The 20004-nt window shown below is 42.1% G+C and overlaps 1 protein-coding gene and 1 pseudogene across 2 annotated transcripts; one reads left to right on the top strand and one right to left on the bottom strand.

Moving 5' to 3' along the window:
* The first annotated feature begins 6383 nt into the window (after positions 1 to 6383).
* LOC308435393 (cyclin-dependent kinase 4-like) lies at positions 6384 to 10003 on the top strand (annotated as a pseudogene). The gene is made up of 2 exons: positions 6384 to 6477; positions 9090 to 10003. The product of its transcript is annotated as a cyclin-dependent kinase 4-like (transcript).
* A 2277-nt stretch (positions 10004 to 12280) lies between these two features.
* On the bottom strand, positions 12281 to 18670 carry LOC308435391 (putative sperm motility kinase W; the record flags this gene model as incomplete). Its single annotated transcript, XM_080942643.1, has 3 exons — positions 12281 to 13624; positions 17892 to 17987; positions 18575 to 18670. The coding sequence occupies 3 exons, from the start codon at positions 18668 to 18670 to the stop codon at positions 12281 to 12283; spliced, it is 1536 nt and encodes a 511-aa protein (XP_080798769.1).
* Between the last annotated feature and the right edge of the window lie 1334 nt (positions 18671 to 20004).

Below are 20004 nucleotides of genomic sequence, written 5' to 3'. Positions count from 1 at the left end.
TCCCAGTATGAGCAGGAGTGAACCAGCTCATATCTGTGGGAAAGAGAGACCATCTCTTCCCTAAGATTTAAAAAACACAACACTCTGCTATGAGAGTATGGGTCACTGAAACTTTAGAGGAATCCCAATGCCATTGCTTCATGTTTCTAGAGGATATGGTGCTCACAAGTCTTCCAGTCGTGGTTTCCCTGTATGTGGGTCTGAATAGCTAAAATTCTATGAAGATGACCAAGGCAAGATCTTCACCTCTGAAATTCTTGAAAATGTCAGCTCTTCACATAGACCATAGAGAATTGAGAGATGGTTTAAGTTCTCTGTGTAGTTTGGGGGTGAGACATGAGGTGATAAAGATGCCCACATGGCTCACATTAAAGCCTGCTGTGACAGGCCTCATTGTGATGTTGCCTCATTATAGAGCTGCAGAAACAGTGGACATGGCCAACATCTGCCCAGGTTACACAAGAGCAAAGCCTGCTCTGACAGGTCTAAATGTGCATTAAAACAGGATTACTCAAGAATTGTTATGACACTGGACATGACTAAGGCCTTTCCATGTCACACAAAGGGAGAGATTTCAATTGAATGACATTCAGATGGTGTGCCAAGGTGATGTCTGTGAGAAATACTGAGCCAGGTTTGTTGGAGTGTGAGAGTTGTTTAACAAAGAAAGCAGGGGGGGGGGGATAGATCTTGAGTCTGTCTCATGACAAACAGGTCTTCATATGTGTGTCTTTCCTGTGAGCCTTGATGAGATTCTGTGTTGTCAAGGCAGTTGTCCTCAGGAGAGACCTTACTCTACCTGGCTTTCTTTTTTCTCACAATGACATAGTTTTATGATCTCAGTCATGTACAGAGATGGGTACATATACAAAGACACAATAAATATCCTGTCCTTCCATATATTGCCAATTTTGTATCATTGGGATGTTATTCTAGCAAGAAATCATACCTGGATGGCATTTGATAGAGATGTATGAGAAACATCCCTTACAGCAGCTTCGGTGAGAGTGGTAGGACTTGTCATGTGCATCTATGTTTCCAACCTCACTTGCTTTAGGATATGGTATGAACAAAGCTTCTGCTCTAGGTTCAGAGACCTGAGAGTTTTACAAGAAATAGACATTTTCCAAAGATGCCCTCTGAGAACAGAACCCCGGAACTTCAGCTATGTGTGGTATGAGATGCAGGACTCAGCTCTACTTTGTGCCCTTACCTCTCATAGTTGTTTGCAGTCTCAATGTCTGAGCATGGAAATCTAGGTTATCTATGGTAATCCTCTTACCTGCATCTACCAGATGAAGGCTGTAATAAGTTTCCCTTCTGTATTCATGGGTATCACATATGAAGGGTAATCTAAATTTGTATTTGAGATCTGTGGTGAGCTTCTGAGTACCTCATGTCATAAGCCACGCTAACTGCAACATCTTGACTCATCTTCAGGGAGGTAACATGGTGCTTATTTTTTAGTGATCCATAGAAGATAGATTTGGAACTATTAATTGGTAGACTTCAGTCCTATTTTCTTCTGTAGACTCACTGTCTACATGGTTTTCATCATGGCAGAGGCACATTATTCCATTAAGAGGTTGTTCTTTATTAACAGCCAATGAAGATCCCATGGAGAACAGGGCCATTTTTCAGAGCTTCCACAGTATAATGTAGATTCTGTGATAACAGCCAGACCTTGACCTTCACTCATTTGACGTTCACTTCATCTTCCTCACTTAGTTCAGGATACTTAGGCAGGCGTGGCCTTTGGGGAGATAAGGTATATTTAATGTTGAAGGAGGAGGTGGAAGGCATAACCATGACCCATGATGGGTCAACATCCTGCACAAACGCCCTCCCCTAGGTTTCTGGATCCCCAGCTTCTGCAGAAGTTTTGTTGACACTAACTAGAAAGGAATAGAAAAGTTTCAACTGTGAAGCTAGGAACTCTGACATCAGGAACTACAATATTGTAGGGCTGTTCAAGTTTTAAGTTCATTTTCACCACTGAGTCAAGATTAAGTTTACTGGCTTGGATTTCTAGTAGTTAAATATGAGCACCTTGTGTATGAGCTCTGTGTCCCTGATGTTGGATTTCCCATTTTTAAGTGTTACAGATGAACTGTTTTACCCATAGAAAATTCTGATAAAATAAATATAGGCAGAAAGGACAGGGAAAATAAAGTAGAATGCTAAGATCCAGTAAGACTTAATGTTAGAGAACTAAGCTGAGAGTGTGGGGATTCCGAAATAAACAACCAAGACAATTATGTGGGAAATAATAGACCCCATTGTCCTGACTGGATTCCAAGGAAGAACAGCACAGGTGTGGGTGAAGGCCGAGACTCCCACAATTATTTCCCCAGCATGTAATGGCACAGTCACAGATTCTTCATTTTCTTCCCTTAGAAAAACTTTTCCAAGAATTCACAATAAGGTTCAATCCCTGTGACCTATAAAGGGTTTGAGAAATACCGCAGTAGAGTTATTGTCTGTCTTCACAGGCCACCCTGGAAATAAATAAGCTATCCCCCAATTCACACAGACATAGAGAAACACAGAGTCACACACCAAACACAAACACACAGAGAGAAAAAGATTCAGAAAGAAATAGAAACAGATAGAAATGGAGATTGTTAGTGATACAGAAAGAAAGACACACACAGACAAAAGGAATAAAAAAAGCTAAGAGACAGAAGAGAAAAAGAGAGAGTTAGAAACAAATGTAGAGATAGAAACCAAACTGAAATAACAGATAGATGTAGAAACAGAGAAACAGACAGACAGTTAGACACAGTATAAAGAATAGACAATGAAAACTAAGTGAGAAAAATAAGTAAACAATTAAAATTCTTAGCAAGGTTAGATGTTCTCCGTGCCCATATAATCTGTTCAGATTAGGGTAAGTTCTGTAAGCATCATACATACCTAGCAATACTGAACTGGTTCTACTCAAAGAGGCACAGACTAATAGGAAATGGCATGAAAGGCTGACCACTTTGTTACCTTTTGTGGAAGGAGGGACTCCATAATTGGAAAAGGACCTAGCAGAAAAAAAATAGCAAAAGGATCAACCTTGAGGCAAAGAAGCTTGATATGAAATCTTAATCTATGTATAGAAAGAATTAGTCGAGGTCATTGTAGAGACATCCCAGTGATGAGCTTTTGGCTGAATGAAAACAGAGATATGTGTAATGTGGGGAGAAACTGAGCAGGCCAAGGAGTTCACAGTTTAAGATGTTGTCTTTGTGTCTAGATAAAATCAGAAGCTGATGCCTTTAGTGTTGAGTCTGATAGTTCTCAGTGTTGGGAGCTGTACTTGCCACTGGGATCACATTTTGCTCATATAACTCTCAATAGAGCAGGAGAAGTGACCTGGAGGGGGGATCTTCACAGAGAAATCCTGTAGATGAAATTCTCTTGTGAGCATATCTATAGAGGATCTGTTTGATTATCTTAATTGATATGGGAAGAAAACAACAACTTTGCCATTGCCTTCCATAGGCTTGTGTACAGAACACATAAATGCAGAGAGCTTTAGATGAGCACAAGCCTGCAAGTTTACATGCATGCATTTATCTCTCTCCGCGGTTTACTGTGGATATGACATAGGTAGCCCCTTTGTATGTATGCCTCGGTTTCACTGAGTTAATGCAGTAAAATCTGGACATGTAAAGTCACCTGGAAATTGCACTAAAAGGTTTTGTTTCAGATAGTCTCCATGATTCTAAAGCAATCCACAGACAACAGTGTAAGGCATCTGGTGGTTCACATTTCAGTCAAAGTTATTAAAATGTGGCTCCCTAGTCATGAGGAGTGGGAACAGGTGCATATTGCCTCACTCCAATTTTTGATTACCACTCATAATCTAAGACTCTCCCTTAAAGAGTTCTGTCAAGCATCAGAAAAACGTCTTTCTGTGTGTGGTGTATGTCGAATTACAGCAAAGAGTAGATTTCAGAGACTCTTGAAACCCATCCACTAATGACCTGCCAGGAAATACCAATCATATTGAGAGGCAAACATTGTGCCACCATTTCACTGACATAAAATTAGTGAGCAACATAATTGGTGAAACATGGGTGAAGAACAAGGAAAGAAAGCACTCAGTAACTGGTGGATACGCAGATTTGTCACATTTAAGAAATAACCAATGACATGAACCACCATAACATCTGCACATAACCCTTTTCCAAACCCCAATCTGTAGAGGAGTTCAAGGTTTACACATTGAAATAAATGGCTACTTGATACTTGATGGTGGCAACCAGATAAGGGAGAGGGCCATACTGCATTTACCAGACTTTCATGCTACAGATGTTTGGGATGTTGCAGATGAGGTTTCTTGACTCATTGATGGTGGCTTCCGGTCTGGCAGATAGGGGCTATTGGTTGGCCTGCCAGGTAGCCACATTCGGCAACTTCTTGTGGGAAAGCCCCATGATCTGCAAAAGAGAAGCGAGAGGATGGAATACAATGGGATGAGAAGGACAGAGTTCCAGTACCTTAGTCATGATTCTGCCCATTGCTTCCTGACATCCTGCCACTGTACTGAGTCTCTGGAGAGAAGAAGTATATGCAGACCAAAGGAAGTTCTCTAGCAATAACCACAGAGGTTCAGTTCTCAGAAGGAGAGGACAGCAGTGAGTTTGTGAATATGGAAGAACATTATAGGATGTTCCCATGTTTCTAGACATGTAGGTCAATTCTAGGTTAATGCCATTCAGAAAAGATTTAGAAAACTGTGGATGGAAGCCCAGAATATTCTTTCTGTGCAGATGAGTGATAATAAAATCTGAGAGAAATAGAAATGACTCTATCCTGTGGCTCCATCATGCACTGCCTCTAGGCATTAGAGAAGTCTTGCTGGTCAATGCACTGCATTAGTCAGTTTCATGTGTGACCACACTAAACACCATCTATGGAAAAGTAAGCTGGAATCTAGAAGACAATCATAGTGAGAAAACTTTTTGTAAGTGATCTGCAAACTGACAAGTGAGCATCAAGTGTTCAAGAGAAGCATTCATCCCACATGCTGTTTGAAGAATGAAGAGAAGTAGGCCTTCACAGAAGATCCTGAAGAGTCTCCTCATGGGGCATGACACCCAGTGATCCCTCAGGACCTATCAGCACTTCAGAGCTCTAGTCATCCTAGAAATACTACTTACTTGGGCCGGGAATGAAGAAATGTTGGGACGTAGGCTAAGATGAAGCCATGGTGAGAAAGCCACATGGCACCTGTCCTTCCTCACCAGGTCTCTCCTTTCACGTGTAAACACTGTCTTCCCTGAGACAGAATGTTCCAGGTTGGAAAATGGGAAACTCATATTTTCAGACATTGAACTAGATTTTGGGGTCAACAGTATTAGCTATAAAGCCAGTTCAAATTCAGATTTCAAGTGGTTGTGACTTCACTGAGAGAGCAGGTACAGACTTTCAGTTCAGACTGTCTTTGGCAGTAACAAACAGGGAAGGACATTGGTGCAGAGTATCAGCAATTTGGCTCCAGCCTGTGTTGCTTTGGTCATGGATCCTCTTGACCTTTGAATGCTGTACTGAATGTCAGGATCTTATCTGGAGATGTCTGAAAAGACAGCATTGATAGAAGGTCTAAGCATACGTGATTTAGGCAGCTCAACCTACCTGTACCACACAGTCGCTTATTTCCATAGTTAATAAAGTCAGGGAGAGTAAGTTGTTGTGCTCAAGGGGACTGAGAGTCTGCATGGGAAATAAATAAACCAAAGGCTGATGAACAGCCAAGGTCTAGGTTTACCTCTGGTGACAGTTTTTATCTACACCCTTACCTGCTTAGAAGCTCAACATGAATATGTGAAAAAGGCGGAACCACATGCAGGAACACAGCATCCTTACATTTTCCCTCTGTCAGGATGGCCTCCTCGTCTTCTGACTTTCCCATCACCAGCACAAGAGGAGTGCACAGTTCATGCTTTTGGCTTGTTGTGACAGTCAACTCTCCCAGGGCCCGTGATCTGTGTAGAGAACACAATTTCACCAAGAGATGAAATACAGTAAATCCCTTTAGGGTGTGCAGAGTATCACAAACACTCCTCAGTTCCACATGTTCATGATGGCTGAGTGCCACATGGTTGCTCTCAATGTCCTCAGTTTCATGCCTTCTTTCTCTGCAGGCTCAGCCAATCAGAGCTGTCTTCTCAGGGACACTGTTTCCCAACCACCAGGACTGGGATGCTAACTCCATTTTCATTACTGTTCTTACCTCTTTTGATATGGACTTACCTCACCACCTTCATCTTCCTGAATGCAATGGGCTCTGTCAGTCTGTCAGCCCCTCGGACAAGGCATGTGTATCACACTGATGATCCTGGGATCTAGCACGTAGTGAAATCCTTGCACCTCACTCTGGTTATTGAATGGCAACTGACAAAAGAAGAGATAACACCACTTCAAATAGTCTAGAAGCTGGGAACACATCTCAGAGCCAGTCTTCACCCTTGCTCCTTGTGGGTAAGAATGAAGTCAGACCTGTGAAATGAAAATGGCTTCCATGGTGCTAGAGGAAGATTGGAGTAGGCACAGTCCAGGAAGTGACTCAACAGGTTGCAAGGCAAGAACTGAGAGCCTAGCTCTGGCAGACATCCCACACTTAGGAAAGAATTGCTAGGAAATGCAGTGACAGATGTCAGGGTTTCACCCACTGACTCATCTGTAGAGGTCCTTCTCTATTGTCCAAATTTTAAAGACTGAGAAGGAGGGCTGGGTGAGTGTCAGGGAGATAACAGTCCTGTCACTAGGAAAACACCAGCTTGCAATGAAAAACTGAAGAAAAGATCAGGGGATGCACCATGTAGCTTCCAGATTGGCCTCACATTAATTTTTGCATACAGCCTTCCACTGTCACAGGTATATCCTCCTTTCTGCCTCCTCAGTGCCAGGAGCTAATTGTAGGGCCAAGTCTCCTCTATGGATACAAAGCAATCATTACCTGAGTTTCAATGGCAGAAAAACCTTGTCAGCGGGTACTCCACTAAGACATGGACTTCTGCGTGAGATGGTGACATCACTGCAGCTTGAAGTGAAGGGGAACATGTCCATCCACACTTTCATCTCTAGGTTCACTCATACAAGCATTAGATTTCTCAGGAGCTTCTGTTGTCTGTGGGAACCATATCCTAATACCATGTCAGCACAGGAAGGAAATGTCTTCCTCTTGATGGAAAGAACAAATGGGGGAAGGAAGAGAAACAAGGGCCAGCTTATGTGTTCTATGAGAATGAGAGTTGCTTGTTCTTGGGGTACAGGAATTGAAGGACTGTGTATCAGATGGTTTGGGCAGCTATCAAAGAGGCCCTGTTCTTGTATGTCATTTCTTACATACCTGTTGTTTTACTGTTTTAGCATGCAGAACAAAAGTGTAGAAATCCAGTCCTTTGTTTATCTATAGATGCTGGTGTCAAGGCTTGGGAGATGTTCCACACTGGTATCACAACCACAGAGTTCGGGCCCTTGGTGTTCCTCTGAACTGCAGGGAGACTTTGAGGTGGCCCATTAGAGACTTGATCATTGTTCCTCTTCCAGGCACCAGATCAACACTATAGATTCCATTTGGACACTTGTCCCTGTGTAAAACATCCTTCGTTATTTTCTGCATAACTTGCTCAGGTAGCAGAATTTCAGTTTGTATTTCCAGTTCAGTGTTGTTATTTTGAGATGTGATCCTTAGCAACAATGAACCACAGCCCTCATAGTCAGGAATCCATGACCATCCTGGACTCACATGAACAAGCTTCTGTAGCACAGCACCATCATCTGCAGAGGAGACACTGAAGGAGAGAGAGGCATTGGATGTGAGGTGACTTAAACACAGGACACATTGGACAGTGGCAGGATCATCCCTGTTGAGAATATACTACTGAATGTGACTTTCCTTGGAAGATTACAACTAGGATAACTGCCAAAGGGCTCAGGAGAACAGGGAACTGGGACAAGTTCAGAGATGAGAGAAGCAATGGACCCTTTACCTTTTCCAGAATGACTAAAAACTGCACATGAGACGGCCAGGGACTACTAAAAATTGTCAAGTCCATTGACTACTGGATGTCAGCATGTTGTGTGTCTGAAACTTAAAGGAACACCCGGGACTTTAGGATGGAGAGAGGAGAGTTCAGTTGTGCCAATGGTCTTTGTCTCATGCTGACTCTGGGATATAGAGAGTCCAGACCCTCTATTCCCTGTCTGAATTTGGTTCAGGATGACTCTAATGACCACCATGTGCAGATAAAGACAGCAGCAACAAGTCCTAGAACTGAAACAAATGGAGAATAGAATTGACTGGGGGAGGGAAAGTGGCTGAGCCTCCTAATAGATGCATGAGTTAAAAGGTGAAAGGAGACAAGTTCAAGTTCTTCATTGTTCCAAGAGTGAGGAGGAGCTTACACCCTGAAGTGTCTTGCATGCATGCCAGTAAGGGACTGCCTCTGTCCCTCTGGGTTGGATACTTTTCTGACAATTTGGTCAAATTTAAGTCATACATTGTTTATTTTAAATTATGCCCTATTCATTTTCTCGACTCCACCTGATGTACAATGTCCTCATTATTTACTGAATGTAAGTGTTTAGGAAAGTATGGATTGGAGCTTAGCTGGGAGTAGGAAACAGGACACAGAAATCATAAAGAAGCCAATAGAGAGCACCCTTCACGGCCTCTATTGTTGTTTCTGTTACTAAATTTCTACCTTCAGTTACTATACTTGACTTCGCTCAGGATGGTTGTATGCATGAGTTTTAAGTTAAAAACCTTTCCCCACAGCCAAACACACCCCACTGTTCTCTCTGTTTCTTTCAGCAATGTAGAGGGAAAGGCTTTGATAAACACCTTTTGAATTGTAGCTCCATATGAGGGCAGTCTTATCACAGAAGTCTCATGGGAGCTTCCTACATTATTAAAAAAAAAATCTCAGCTGGGTACAAAGCCTCAGGTACTGGCTCCCAGGCCCAGATAAAAGCACACCTTCATTGCTCTTGGCCAAGCTTAAGATCCCCTTCTACATGAATGGTGACCATTTGATATGTACCCATGTCTGGTGTTGGTGCTTATGGGATGGTACACTAAGCCTGAGATCCCCACAGTGGCCACTGTGTGGCCTTCAAGTATTTGAGAGTTCCTAATGAAACAGCAGCTGGGAAAGTCCTTTCTCTCAGCACCGTTCATGAGGCAGCCTTGTTAAAGATGATGAAGATCTTTGAACATCCCAGTGTTGCATGGCTGATTGATATCTGTGCTACTTCCTGAACTGATGGGGACATCAAGTTAATCCTCGCATTTGAACATATATATCAGGACATGAGGACATACCTGCACAAAGCAACGCCACTATGCTTGCCATTTGAGACCTTTAGATCTGATGCACCAGTTTCTAAGTAGCCTCCATTATATTCATGCAAACTGCATTGTTCACTGGGAACCGAAGCCAGAGAACATTCTAGTGATAAGTAATGGGACAGTCAAGATGGCTGACTTTGGCCTAGCCAGAATGTTCAGCTTCCAGCTGGCCCTCGTGTCTGTGGATGTTACCCTCTGGTGCTGTGCTCATGAAGTTCTGCCCTCTACTTATGCAACACCTGTAGGCATGTGGATCATTGGCTGTATCATCAGAGAGATGTTTCAACAGAAGCCTCTCTTCTGTGGAAATTGAAGCTGACCAGTTGGGCAAAGTCTTTGAACTTATTTGATATCCTCAAGAAGAAGACTGGCCTCCAGAGGTATCTCTTCCTCAAGGAGCCTTTGCCCCGAGAGAGCCTTGTCCAGAACAGTCAGGGGTGCCAGACATGGAGGAATCTGGAGGACAGCTGCTGCTGGAAAATTTTACCTTTAACCCACAGAAGCAAGTCTGTGCCTTCCGAGGCATCCCTGCAGCACCAAGACCTGCACAAGGAGGAAAGCGACTGGAGTGAGAAGAGGGGCTGCCTGCCTCAGTTTCCAGACACTTGGTGGGAGGACCTGGATGAAGTGGCAGGCTCTGCCTACTCCTGAGGCCGTGCAGAATCCTCCAACTTTTTACAGAGATCATTTTCACCCTTAAATGACAATCCCTCACTTCTCCTTATAGGTTTACCCCCCCGTACCTCCCTTTTTTCTACACTAAATGTCAAGTGTATTTGTTTTCTTCTCTTCCTGAATCATACTGGTATAGTTTTTATACAGAAAAATAAAAGCAGACAATGAAGTATGGTCTTCAAAAAACAAAACAAAACAAAACAAAGTCCCAGATGAATTGTTCTACAGAGATATGGGATAGCAGGTGAAGGAGAAAAAAATAGCCAGATCAGTATAATCATGCCCCTTTGTAGGTATGACTGGCCTCCAGAGGTATCTCAATCTCAAGGAGCCTATGTCCCCAGAAAGCCTCAGCTAGGGCAGTCAGGGGTGCCAGAGATGGAGGAACCTGGAGCACAGCTGCTGCTGGAAGAAGACTTAGTGTTAGAAAGATAGCAGTGGTTAGGATGCAAATCTTCAAGATTCTTAGGAATAAAAGCCTTTTTGGATCATTCAAAAGATTTACAGCTTTTCTGGGCAAAGTGCAAAAGATGTGCTGTGTAACTACTCCCATCAAACCCACAGGAAAGCAGGTCACACAGGCTGAGTGGTCTCCATGATGGAAGCACTCTGTCTTTCTGTGTTCTGTAAACCTCAGTGCACGGTTCTTGAGCCCAGCAACGAGTTTCCTAACACTGTCAGGCAGACAGAAGCCTGGACTTTCTCTCACACCTGAAGCCCACTTTCTATGTCCGCCAATGGCACTGCTGTCAGCTACATACAATGTCCCAATCCTTCTGGGGCTGACTCTCAGGAGGATGGCTAGTTCAAATGTTGCTGCAGGTTTAGAGTGATACCTAAGGCAACTGGTTATTGTGAGAAACCATGAAGGTGCATCCTAGGTGAGCACATGTGTAGGAATCTGAATAGAGACACTTTGAGTGTCCTGTGGCCTGCACAGTAGCTGCCTGAGACAGCACATTTACTGAATGCTTAGGTAAGCCAGCAACAATGCTGCTGTGTCAGGAGGCTTCACATTTCTGTGTTCTGGAGCAGGCATTTGTTGTGCTCATGGGGAGCACATTTCTTCTTGTTGGTATCAGGGCAAATGATGGGAGGAAAGGACAGTGTAGAATGTGAGAGGTGAGTGTGCTGGGAGAGTCAGTTTGAAGTTCTGTTGCCTTGAGTCTGTTGACTGTGAAGATCCTCTGGCAGCTCCTCAGCCCTGGTTTCAAGATGGTTTGAAAGATTAGAATGCTGCTGTCTGCCTAGGCTCTGAATGCCACAGTGGAGAATATGGTGACATTGAAACCATTTCATCTCTGAGCAATGTAAGACACCTAAAAACTGGGAATCCACATCTGATACCCAATGTAAGAAACATAGCAGCAATGTGAGAATTCACAGGGCTTAGTACACTGTGCCTTCCAATTGAATTATAGAAAGACATTGATATGGCCACCTTGTACCTCAACCATTGTCACTATTTCAAGCACTAGGTCTCCAAGCATAATCTCTACCTGGATATTTTCCCCACAGACGACAGGTATACATGCCCCCTTTCACTCTGGCTGTACCCACAGACACTTGATGGTTACTGCTAGTTCAGTTGCCTTAGATCCCACCTAGGCATTCTCCAAAAAGGTTTTTTCCTCAGATGTTAAGTATCAGGGTTTAATCCAGCTGGGATAGAAATAATTTCTGAAAATAAGCTTATAGCACCCCCTAAGAGTGTGGTAAACCTCTAGACCCTAAAGCATTAATAATTCAAGAGCTAAGAATGCAGCCTTGTGGCAATCCTTGTTATTTAAAAATCATTATGTTTAATCTTTACATATCAAGAAAACTTCGACATTTCCATATTACATTTATTTTATATGTATTTTATGCTTATCATAGCTAGTAAATTTAGAGTACTATCAAACCTATAAAAATCAATTAAGTACTGAAAAAATATTTTCATATAGTTTTATGCACAAATGCTTTGAAAATCTGTATATTTATCTGTTTTTTTTTAAAATAAGTTTGTTTATTTTTTAAAAGACCTGAAAATCAATTGCAAATAAAAAAGAGAAAGAAAGAAATCTTGTCATCCCGACAGACTCCAAAAAATACATCTTTTTGATTTTTTTCTAATAAGAAGACATGAATAAAACAGAGACAATAAAATTCAGAGCTGAGATGCATCCCCACCTGGCAAACTTGCTTACCTTCTCATCGGGTTTTTCTCACTATCTCTTCCAGGGGAGCCATTTTTTTGGAGAATGGATGTTGTCATTTTTTCCTTCGTGCACAGGGAAAGCAGCAGATGTTGGAGAAGCAATTCCGTATCCACCTACGAAATTTCTTCAGTCGCCCAATCTTCTGACAGGGAGATTTTATTTCAATTTCAGAGTCTTGTGAAGTAGTCGGGAGTGTTTCGATTTCTAATACGTTGTTACACACACATGGGCCAGCCACTGCTCTTGAATGTGGGACACTGCTAGAAGCTCTGCTCTGCTTACAGGGGTAATGCAGAGCAATGGGAGGCAGGGACACACTCCTGGCCAACTTGTGTCCCGATGGTTTCAGTGGAACAGGCCCCTGCTCTCCTGAGGGCCTGATGTGGAGGAGGCCAAAGTTTGGCTCACTGGCCCTTCTCTTTAGGGGAAGAGTATGTGTTGGGGATGCGGATGGTGTAGGACAGGGATCCACAGCCTTGGCTGAAGAGGGAGATCCATGCTTATGCCCTAGGTCTACATGTGCTTTTAATGTTAGATATGCACCCATTGGTGCATCGTATTTCTTTTTGTGCAGGGAATTCAAAATCTGGATGGCATTGTATCCCATGTCACACAGCATATCAATGATTTTGAAGTCTGGGTCTATCTTGGTCGAGATGGTTATTTCGCACTTCCTCACCCATGGATGGTTTTCAATTTCTTCGATGGAAGGCCTCATCTCTGGGGGAACCGTGAGGACTTGGTGGATCAGGTTCTCCAGTTGTCTAGAGAGTAAACGTGGAACAGCATAGGTCCCTGTTAAAATATTTTTACTGATCTCTTTGATGGTCTCTCCTCTAAACGGGAAGAACCCTGCTGTAATAAAAAAGAGCAGCACGCCCAAACTCCACACATCCGCCTTCTTTCCCTCGTAGGGCTCCCTTAATATAAGCTCTGGGGCAAAATATATTCTGGCTCCACGTGGCACTTTCATTAATTTCCCAGGTCTGCATCTCCTGGCTAGGCCAAAGTCTATTATTTTGATATTACCTTTGGCATCTCTTACTATGTTATCCGGCTTGATATCTCCGTGTACAATATCTCGTTGGTGGCAGAATTTTATTCCCGAAACTATCTGTCCAAATGTTTTTTTTGCCTCCTCCTCCGACAGTTGGCCTTGGTCTCTTACTATTTCAAATAAGTTTCCTCCTGGGACATATTCCAATATAAAATGTATGTTACTTGCTGTTTCTAAGACTTGGAAAAGGCGAATGATGTAAGGATGTTGTAGTGTCTCCAATATTGCTCTTTCTGTCTGGATCCACCTGATGTTCTTCTCGCTAATCTGTACCGTTTTGATGGCAACCAGAGCCTTGGTTTTCAGGTGCCAGGCCAATTTCACAGTGCCAAATGAACCCTGGCCAAGTAAGAAACCCACATTATACTGACTTCTCAAAGTCTCTGTTTTTAAATTGCTGTCCATGAGGCTGTTCCCTGTGCTCTGGTGCACAGAGGTTGTGAGATAATACAACCTGAAAATTAACAATCTAGTCAACTCTGAACGAGTCCCACAGGTCACCCAAATCAGCTTCCTGCTCTATCTGGACAAAACTCACAGGCTAGTCCACAGTCTTATACTGAGGACATTCATTCTTCTATCACAGTGGTTCTTTGTGAGGTCAGAGCATGAACTTCACCATGGAGATAGGGTTATCCTGCAGTGTGGCTGTTTCCACTCTGAGCCACAGGGTTATTTCCACTTTCATGAAAATGAGACTATCCTCTATCATCTTCTTCAGCAGATCAAAAGACAGATATTTACTTGTTTAGAAGTTACAGGCTGCAGAGGGCATCTGCTGCACCAGGGAAGTGCATTAAAGCTGCAGCCAGAGAGAGAGCTTTGGTCAGCTCTGCACCCTCCAGCTTTTTAGGCTCATGAGCCTCCAGTTAGAGGAGCAGCACCTGGGAGGTGCACTGAAGGTCCAATAAGAGAGCCCTTGTTTAGTCCTCTTCAGGATATTTATTGATTAATTTATTTATTCCTATCACTTTCCAAAATAAAGACAGTTTATGATGAGTGCTTGGACAGTTCAGAAGCCTCCCTCTGCAAATAAGGAGGCCCAATCAAAGTGCAATGATCAAACAGGAAGGAAGCACTGGGACTCAGAGCAGGAAGGGCCCTGGGCTCCCCAGTGGGAACAGTTTCTTCTTGCCTCTACTACTTTACTAAAACTCTTCTTCTTGCCTTTGTTCTGGGATCTGTTTCTTTTGTTGCAACCTCCCATTCTTCCTCTGAACTTTGTCTGAAGTTCCTCCTCCTCTTCACTGTTCCTGCCTGTGTTTCTGATAGTTCCTGCATCCAAAATGCTGTCCCCTGAAAGCACCATGGCTGCCATCCTGCTTACCTCTGCCATCTAGATATTCTTCCAGAGTTCCTTTCCAATGATGGGTTCCTGGTCCTTGGATCAGGCAGGGCAGGGGCGCACTTTCTGTGTGCTCTCTGCAGAGATTTCTCTGCCCCCTGGCTAGTCGGAACCCCTTCTCCTCAGGCTTGTATCTCTGGGTCTCTGCTGGTCCTCGTCAAGACTCCTCATTCTCTGATGAACAGCTCTGAACCACCATGTCTACCTTAGGCAGTACCAGTGGTTGCCACCAAGACTCGAAAATTGCCATTGAAACACCCTTCAGTGTGATTTCCTTTGGCTTCTTTGTAATGTAGCCATGTACAGACTGGACATCGTGCTTTATGAATGTGTTAGGCAACAGCTCCTTGACCTCCTCCTTTTTATCAGAGAAGATGGGTGTGTGCCATAGATGACCACTGTGCACTCAGATCACATCCCCAATCCCCACTGCCCTCTCTGTCCTGTGACACTTAATCTCCAGGTGTCCACAGTTATGGCTGCTTCCTGAGTCTTCATCCCTATCAGGTCCAGCTGTTTGTGTGCACATTTTGTGTATTTCTTCAAAACGTTAAAATCCCATGAGGTCAAGTTTCAGAGAAAAGGCAGTGTTTGGGGGTTGTCTTCAAAAGCTTTCTTATTTGCCACACATAAAATTTCGTCCACTTGATTAGCAAAACCCATATCCAAATAGTATTACCACAACCTGGGGTTCCGAACAGAAATCACCCCCACTATGCACTCCTTCAAAATGACCACCTTAGGTAGTTCCAACCGAAGAACAAATTACTGATAGCTTTTTGCTGATGTCACTGTAGTCTCTGGTCATTTGATTTGCTAGTTCTCTTCTAGGTCCAGGAATAGAAGTTTTTTTTTTTTTTTGTAAGTTGCTTTTCTATACTATCATATCATTGGCAAATAGTGATACCCTGACTACTTATCTGACAAGTTGTATCCCCTTGATTCCATTTTGTTGTCTTATTGCTCTAGGTAGAAGATTGAGGCCTTTTTGGATAGATACAGGAGAGTGGGTCTTGTTGACTTCTCATTCATCTTATTGGGATTGCTTCATGTATCTCTCCATGTTATTTGATCTTGCCTGTTGCTTTGCTCTATGTTGCTTTTATTATGTTTCAGTTTGTGCTTTCAATTCTCGGTCTTTCTAGTACTTTTAACATGAATGCCTGCAGTATTTTGTCAAATGCATTTTCAGCATCTAGGGAGAGAACCATGTAATTTTTTTCCTTTGGTTCATGTATGTAGTGGGATAATTTAATATATTTTCATATATTGAATGACTCTTACATCCCTAGGATTAGGGCTAATTGATCGATTATGGTAAATGGTGCTTGAGATGTTTTCTTGGATTGAGTTTGTAAGAATAGTAATGTGTATTATTGGAACAACATTCATAATCAGAATTGGTCTGAAGTTTTCTTCCTTTGTTGGGTCTTTGTGTGGTTTAGGTATCAGAGTAATCATGCTTTCATAGAATGAATTAGGTATTGTTCCTTCTAATTCTACTTTAAGGAATGATTCTATTTTCTGGAATTCTTTTTTATGGAACACATGGAGTGTTGATGTTAGGTCTTTCTTGTAGGACTGGTAGAATTCTGCTCTAAAGCCATCTCTGTTGGGCTTTTTGAGTTGGGATGTTTTTAATACCTTCTTCTATTCCTTAGGGGATATGGGACTGTTTATATAGCTTATCTGCTCTTGATTTAACTTTGGAACTTGCAGTCGTGAAAATAATATATTTCATCTAGATTTTCCAATTTTGTTTAGTACAGACTTTTGTTGTAGGATCTGATGATGTATTTGAATTTTCTGGGTTTCTCATGTTACTCTTTTCATTTCTGATTTTGTTAATTTGGATACCTTCTTTGGGTCCTTAAGTTAGGCTAGGGATTTATCTCTCTTGTTGTTCTCAAAGAAACAGATTTTGGTTTTGTTGATTCTTTGTTTCATTCTCTTTGTTGCTATTTGGTTGGTTCTGGCCCTGTGTTTGACTATTTCCTGGCATCTACTACTCTTGTGTGTGTTAGCTTCCTTTTGTTCAAGAGTTTTCAGATGTGCTGTTAAATTGCTAGCTTAAGATCTCTCTGATTTCTTTACCAAGGTACATATTTCTATTAATTTTCCTCTTAGCTCTGTTTTCATTATGTCCCATAAGTGTAGGTATGCTGGGTCATCAGTTTCATTAAATTTCAGTAAGTCTATAATTTCTTTCATTATTTTTTCTCTGGCCAATTTACCACAGAGTAGAGAGTTGTTCCGTTTCCATAGATATGTGGGTTTTTCTGGTATTTTCATTATTCTTGATATCTAGTATTTGTCAGTGGTGATCTCATAGGATGCACTGGACTGTTTCAATAAACTTGTATTGTTTGAGGCTTGTTTTGTGACCAATCATATGGTCAATTTTTAAACAGAAACCATGGCCAGATAAGAGGGAGATATTTCTTTTGGTTTTAGGTTGAAATGTTCTGTAGACACTTGTTAAATCTATTCGGTTCATGACCTCTCTTAGTTTCATGGTATCTCTGTTTAATTTCTGTATCAAAGTCCTGGACATTAATGAGAGTGAGGTATTTAAGTCTCCCAGTATTATTGTGTGAGATTCAATGTGTGTTTTGACCTTCAGTAAAGTTTCTTTTATGAGTGTGGAATACTTTGGTTTGGGGCATCAATGTTCAGGGAGTGTTTTTTTCTTTCTTTTTTTCTCTTTTTTTGTTAATGTCTCTCTCCAGCCTCCCATGCTAAAGATGTACGAAGTATGTAGTCAGAGCCTAAATAGTTATTTTTGTGAAGAAGTTCCTGACACAACTCTCTCCACAGTATAGTGCTGTTCATCAATAGATTCTCTTGAAGCAGGGTAGGACCATCTAGAGAAAGGGCTCCTGGAAAGATCATTTCTGTTAGTGGAGATGATCTTATTTTGGTTTCCAGATCTCCTGTCCCAGGATTAATCATCACTGGTCATTCCAGCTTTAGGATGACCTACTGCCCTCCACTGGTTGTCATTCTTGCCTGCACTTTCATGAATAGCTTAAAAAAGAGTCATAGACACAGCCAGAGAGAGTCAGAAAGTGAACGAGAGGGAGAACTAAATATAATGTTTTGGAAACAAAGGAATAGACATTTAGTGTAAAGTTCTGTAAATAAGCACTTTATATATTTTTAATTTTATGCCAATCTGTGTGGCATGGTGAAAAATCACACTGTCCCATGAGATTCTATGGAGCAAACTAGGTAAAAGACCCTCATCTAGAGGACCTTTACCTGAGGAGGCCCCAGGACCCAAGAACCAGCTGAGACCACTGGATGCAAGTCACAAGAGGGTTTATTGCTCCCATACAGGTGTCCGTGGGTGACAGCCTATTTGGAGGACAGGCACGCCGGACAAAGGGACAGTTTTCTTTTCATAGTGCTTGTGGGGCAGATGTGAGGGACAGAAGCAGAAGCATAGTTACAGGGTTCTAATTGGTTAGTTTAAATGTGGTCAAGGAGTGAGTCTAAGGACACGGTTCCAAAGACACTGATCCTGGTGTCAGCTGGGGCTGCAGTTTTTCTGAGAAAAGCTGCTTTGGGCTTCTCTGAGAGCAGTTGCCTTATAGGGCTTATTTGGGGGCTTTCTGTTCTCTGTCTGTTGCAAGCTGGCTGCCCATCAGTATCTTGTTTGGCCACCTGGGCCATGACCTGGCCCGCCCTGTGTGCACAGCCTTGAAGAAATGGCGTTATTGTTGCTAAGCAGGGGTCTTTCATAGGGGCTACATTTCATCCACTGAACAAGCATTTGTCCATGCAGGAAGAATATATTTAATCAAAATGGACAAAGATAACCGATAAGTTAATCTTGAATTTCAATTTATTCCTATAAGATGATATGGGTGTGCTAGCAAGACAATGCAGTTGAAAGACAGGATGCTCTTTCACAGGACTCACATGGTGGTTCCAGGCCCTACATTGTGGCTAACAACATCTTTAATCTCCAGGTCCAGTGGATGAACACATTCCTCTACTGTCCTCACATACCAAGGGCTGGAATGGCCTGCCGTCATGTAGGCAAGGAAAACACTCATTGATGCCAAGTGAAAATTTAAAAAAAAAAAATTAAAAAGTAAAGAAAAAACATAAGTTCCTGCCTTAATGGGCAGGAATAAAAGAAACATTGACTACTAGAAAGCAAACAGGTTAAGAGGAGGACATGTCAGTCCTATGGCTTTTTCCTGGGTACTCCCCTTCTTGTCCATATTACCTCTCACCTACAGAAAAATCTAACAAAGATCAATTAGTGCTTGTAGAACTCTTGATCTCAAGACCTGCTTTAGTGCCAGTCCTGACTTCCTTTGGTGATGAACAGTGATATGGAAGTGTAAGCTGAATAAACCCCCTTCCTCCCCAACTTGCTCCTTGATCATGATGTTTGTGCAGGTGATAAACCCTGACTAAGACAATATGTTCAAAGGAGCCAATCATAGGTCTTCCACAAGAGCAATGAGAGCTCTTAACCACATAGTCATTTCCCCAACCCTGTTTTCTTTCTTTTTTTTCTTTGAAAATATATGCACATGTATATATGGTGAGTTTATTCCTTCTGTATCTTACTCTCTTCTTTATTATGAACATATTTTCTGTTCTTTTACAACTTTATTTTACAAATCAAAGACAAATGTACAGATTTTAAGCATTTATGCATAAAAGTATGAGAATACATTTTTGTCTGTACTTGATTTTTTTTAAAGATTTGATAGGATGCACTACAATCTTAGTAATTACAATGAGCATAAAGTACCTGTAAAACCAGATGTAACCTGGAAATAGTCAAAGTTTTTCCGGTGTGTAAAGAATAAGCATAAAGGTTTTTCCTCTTCTTTTTTTCCTTTAATTTCATATAGTCTGTGGGTTATTTCTGGGGTGTTCAGAGCTTTCTGGGGCTAGTATCTAATTATCAGTGACTGCATATTATGTTACTTCTTTTGTGACTGGGTTACCTCATTCAGGATGATGTTCTCTAGATGCATCCATTTTCATAAGAATTTCACATTTTCAAACCATTGGTCCCGATTTTCTTCATAGACAATTTTATTGGATATTTTATGTCTTTACAGTACAAATGTTATCCCCTTTCCCTGTTCTCTTATCCTGTCCCCTGAAGGCTCATTGTAACCCCCTCACATGCTTCTGTAAAAGTGCTCCCACTCCCAATCACACAATCCCACCTCAACCACACTGGCGAAAAGGTGCCTTCACAGACCGGACCATGGGCTTCTTCTTCTATTGGTGCCAGTCAATGCCATCTTATGCTAAATATGTCACTTGATCCATGGATCCCTCCATGTGTACTCATTGGTTTGTTGTTTGGTACATGGGAGCTCTGGGGGTGGGTCTAGTT

The sequence above is a fragment of the Micromys minutus genome (assembly GCF_963924665.1).
Source record: "Micromys minutus genome assembly, contig: SUPER_22_unloc_1, whole genome shotgun sequence".
NCBI classification, from domain to species: Eukaryota; Metazoa; Chordata; class Mammalia; order Rodentia; family Muridae; genus Micromys; species Micromys minutus.
The sequence above is the reverse complement of the archived record's forward strand: the minus strand, read 5'-3'. Positions and strand labels throughout refer to the sequence as shown.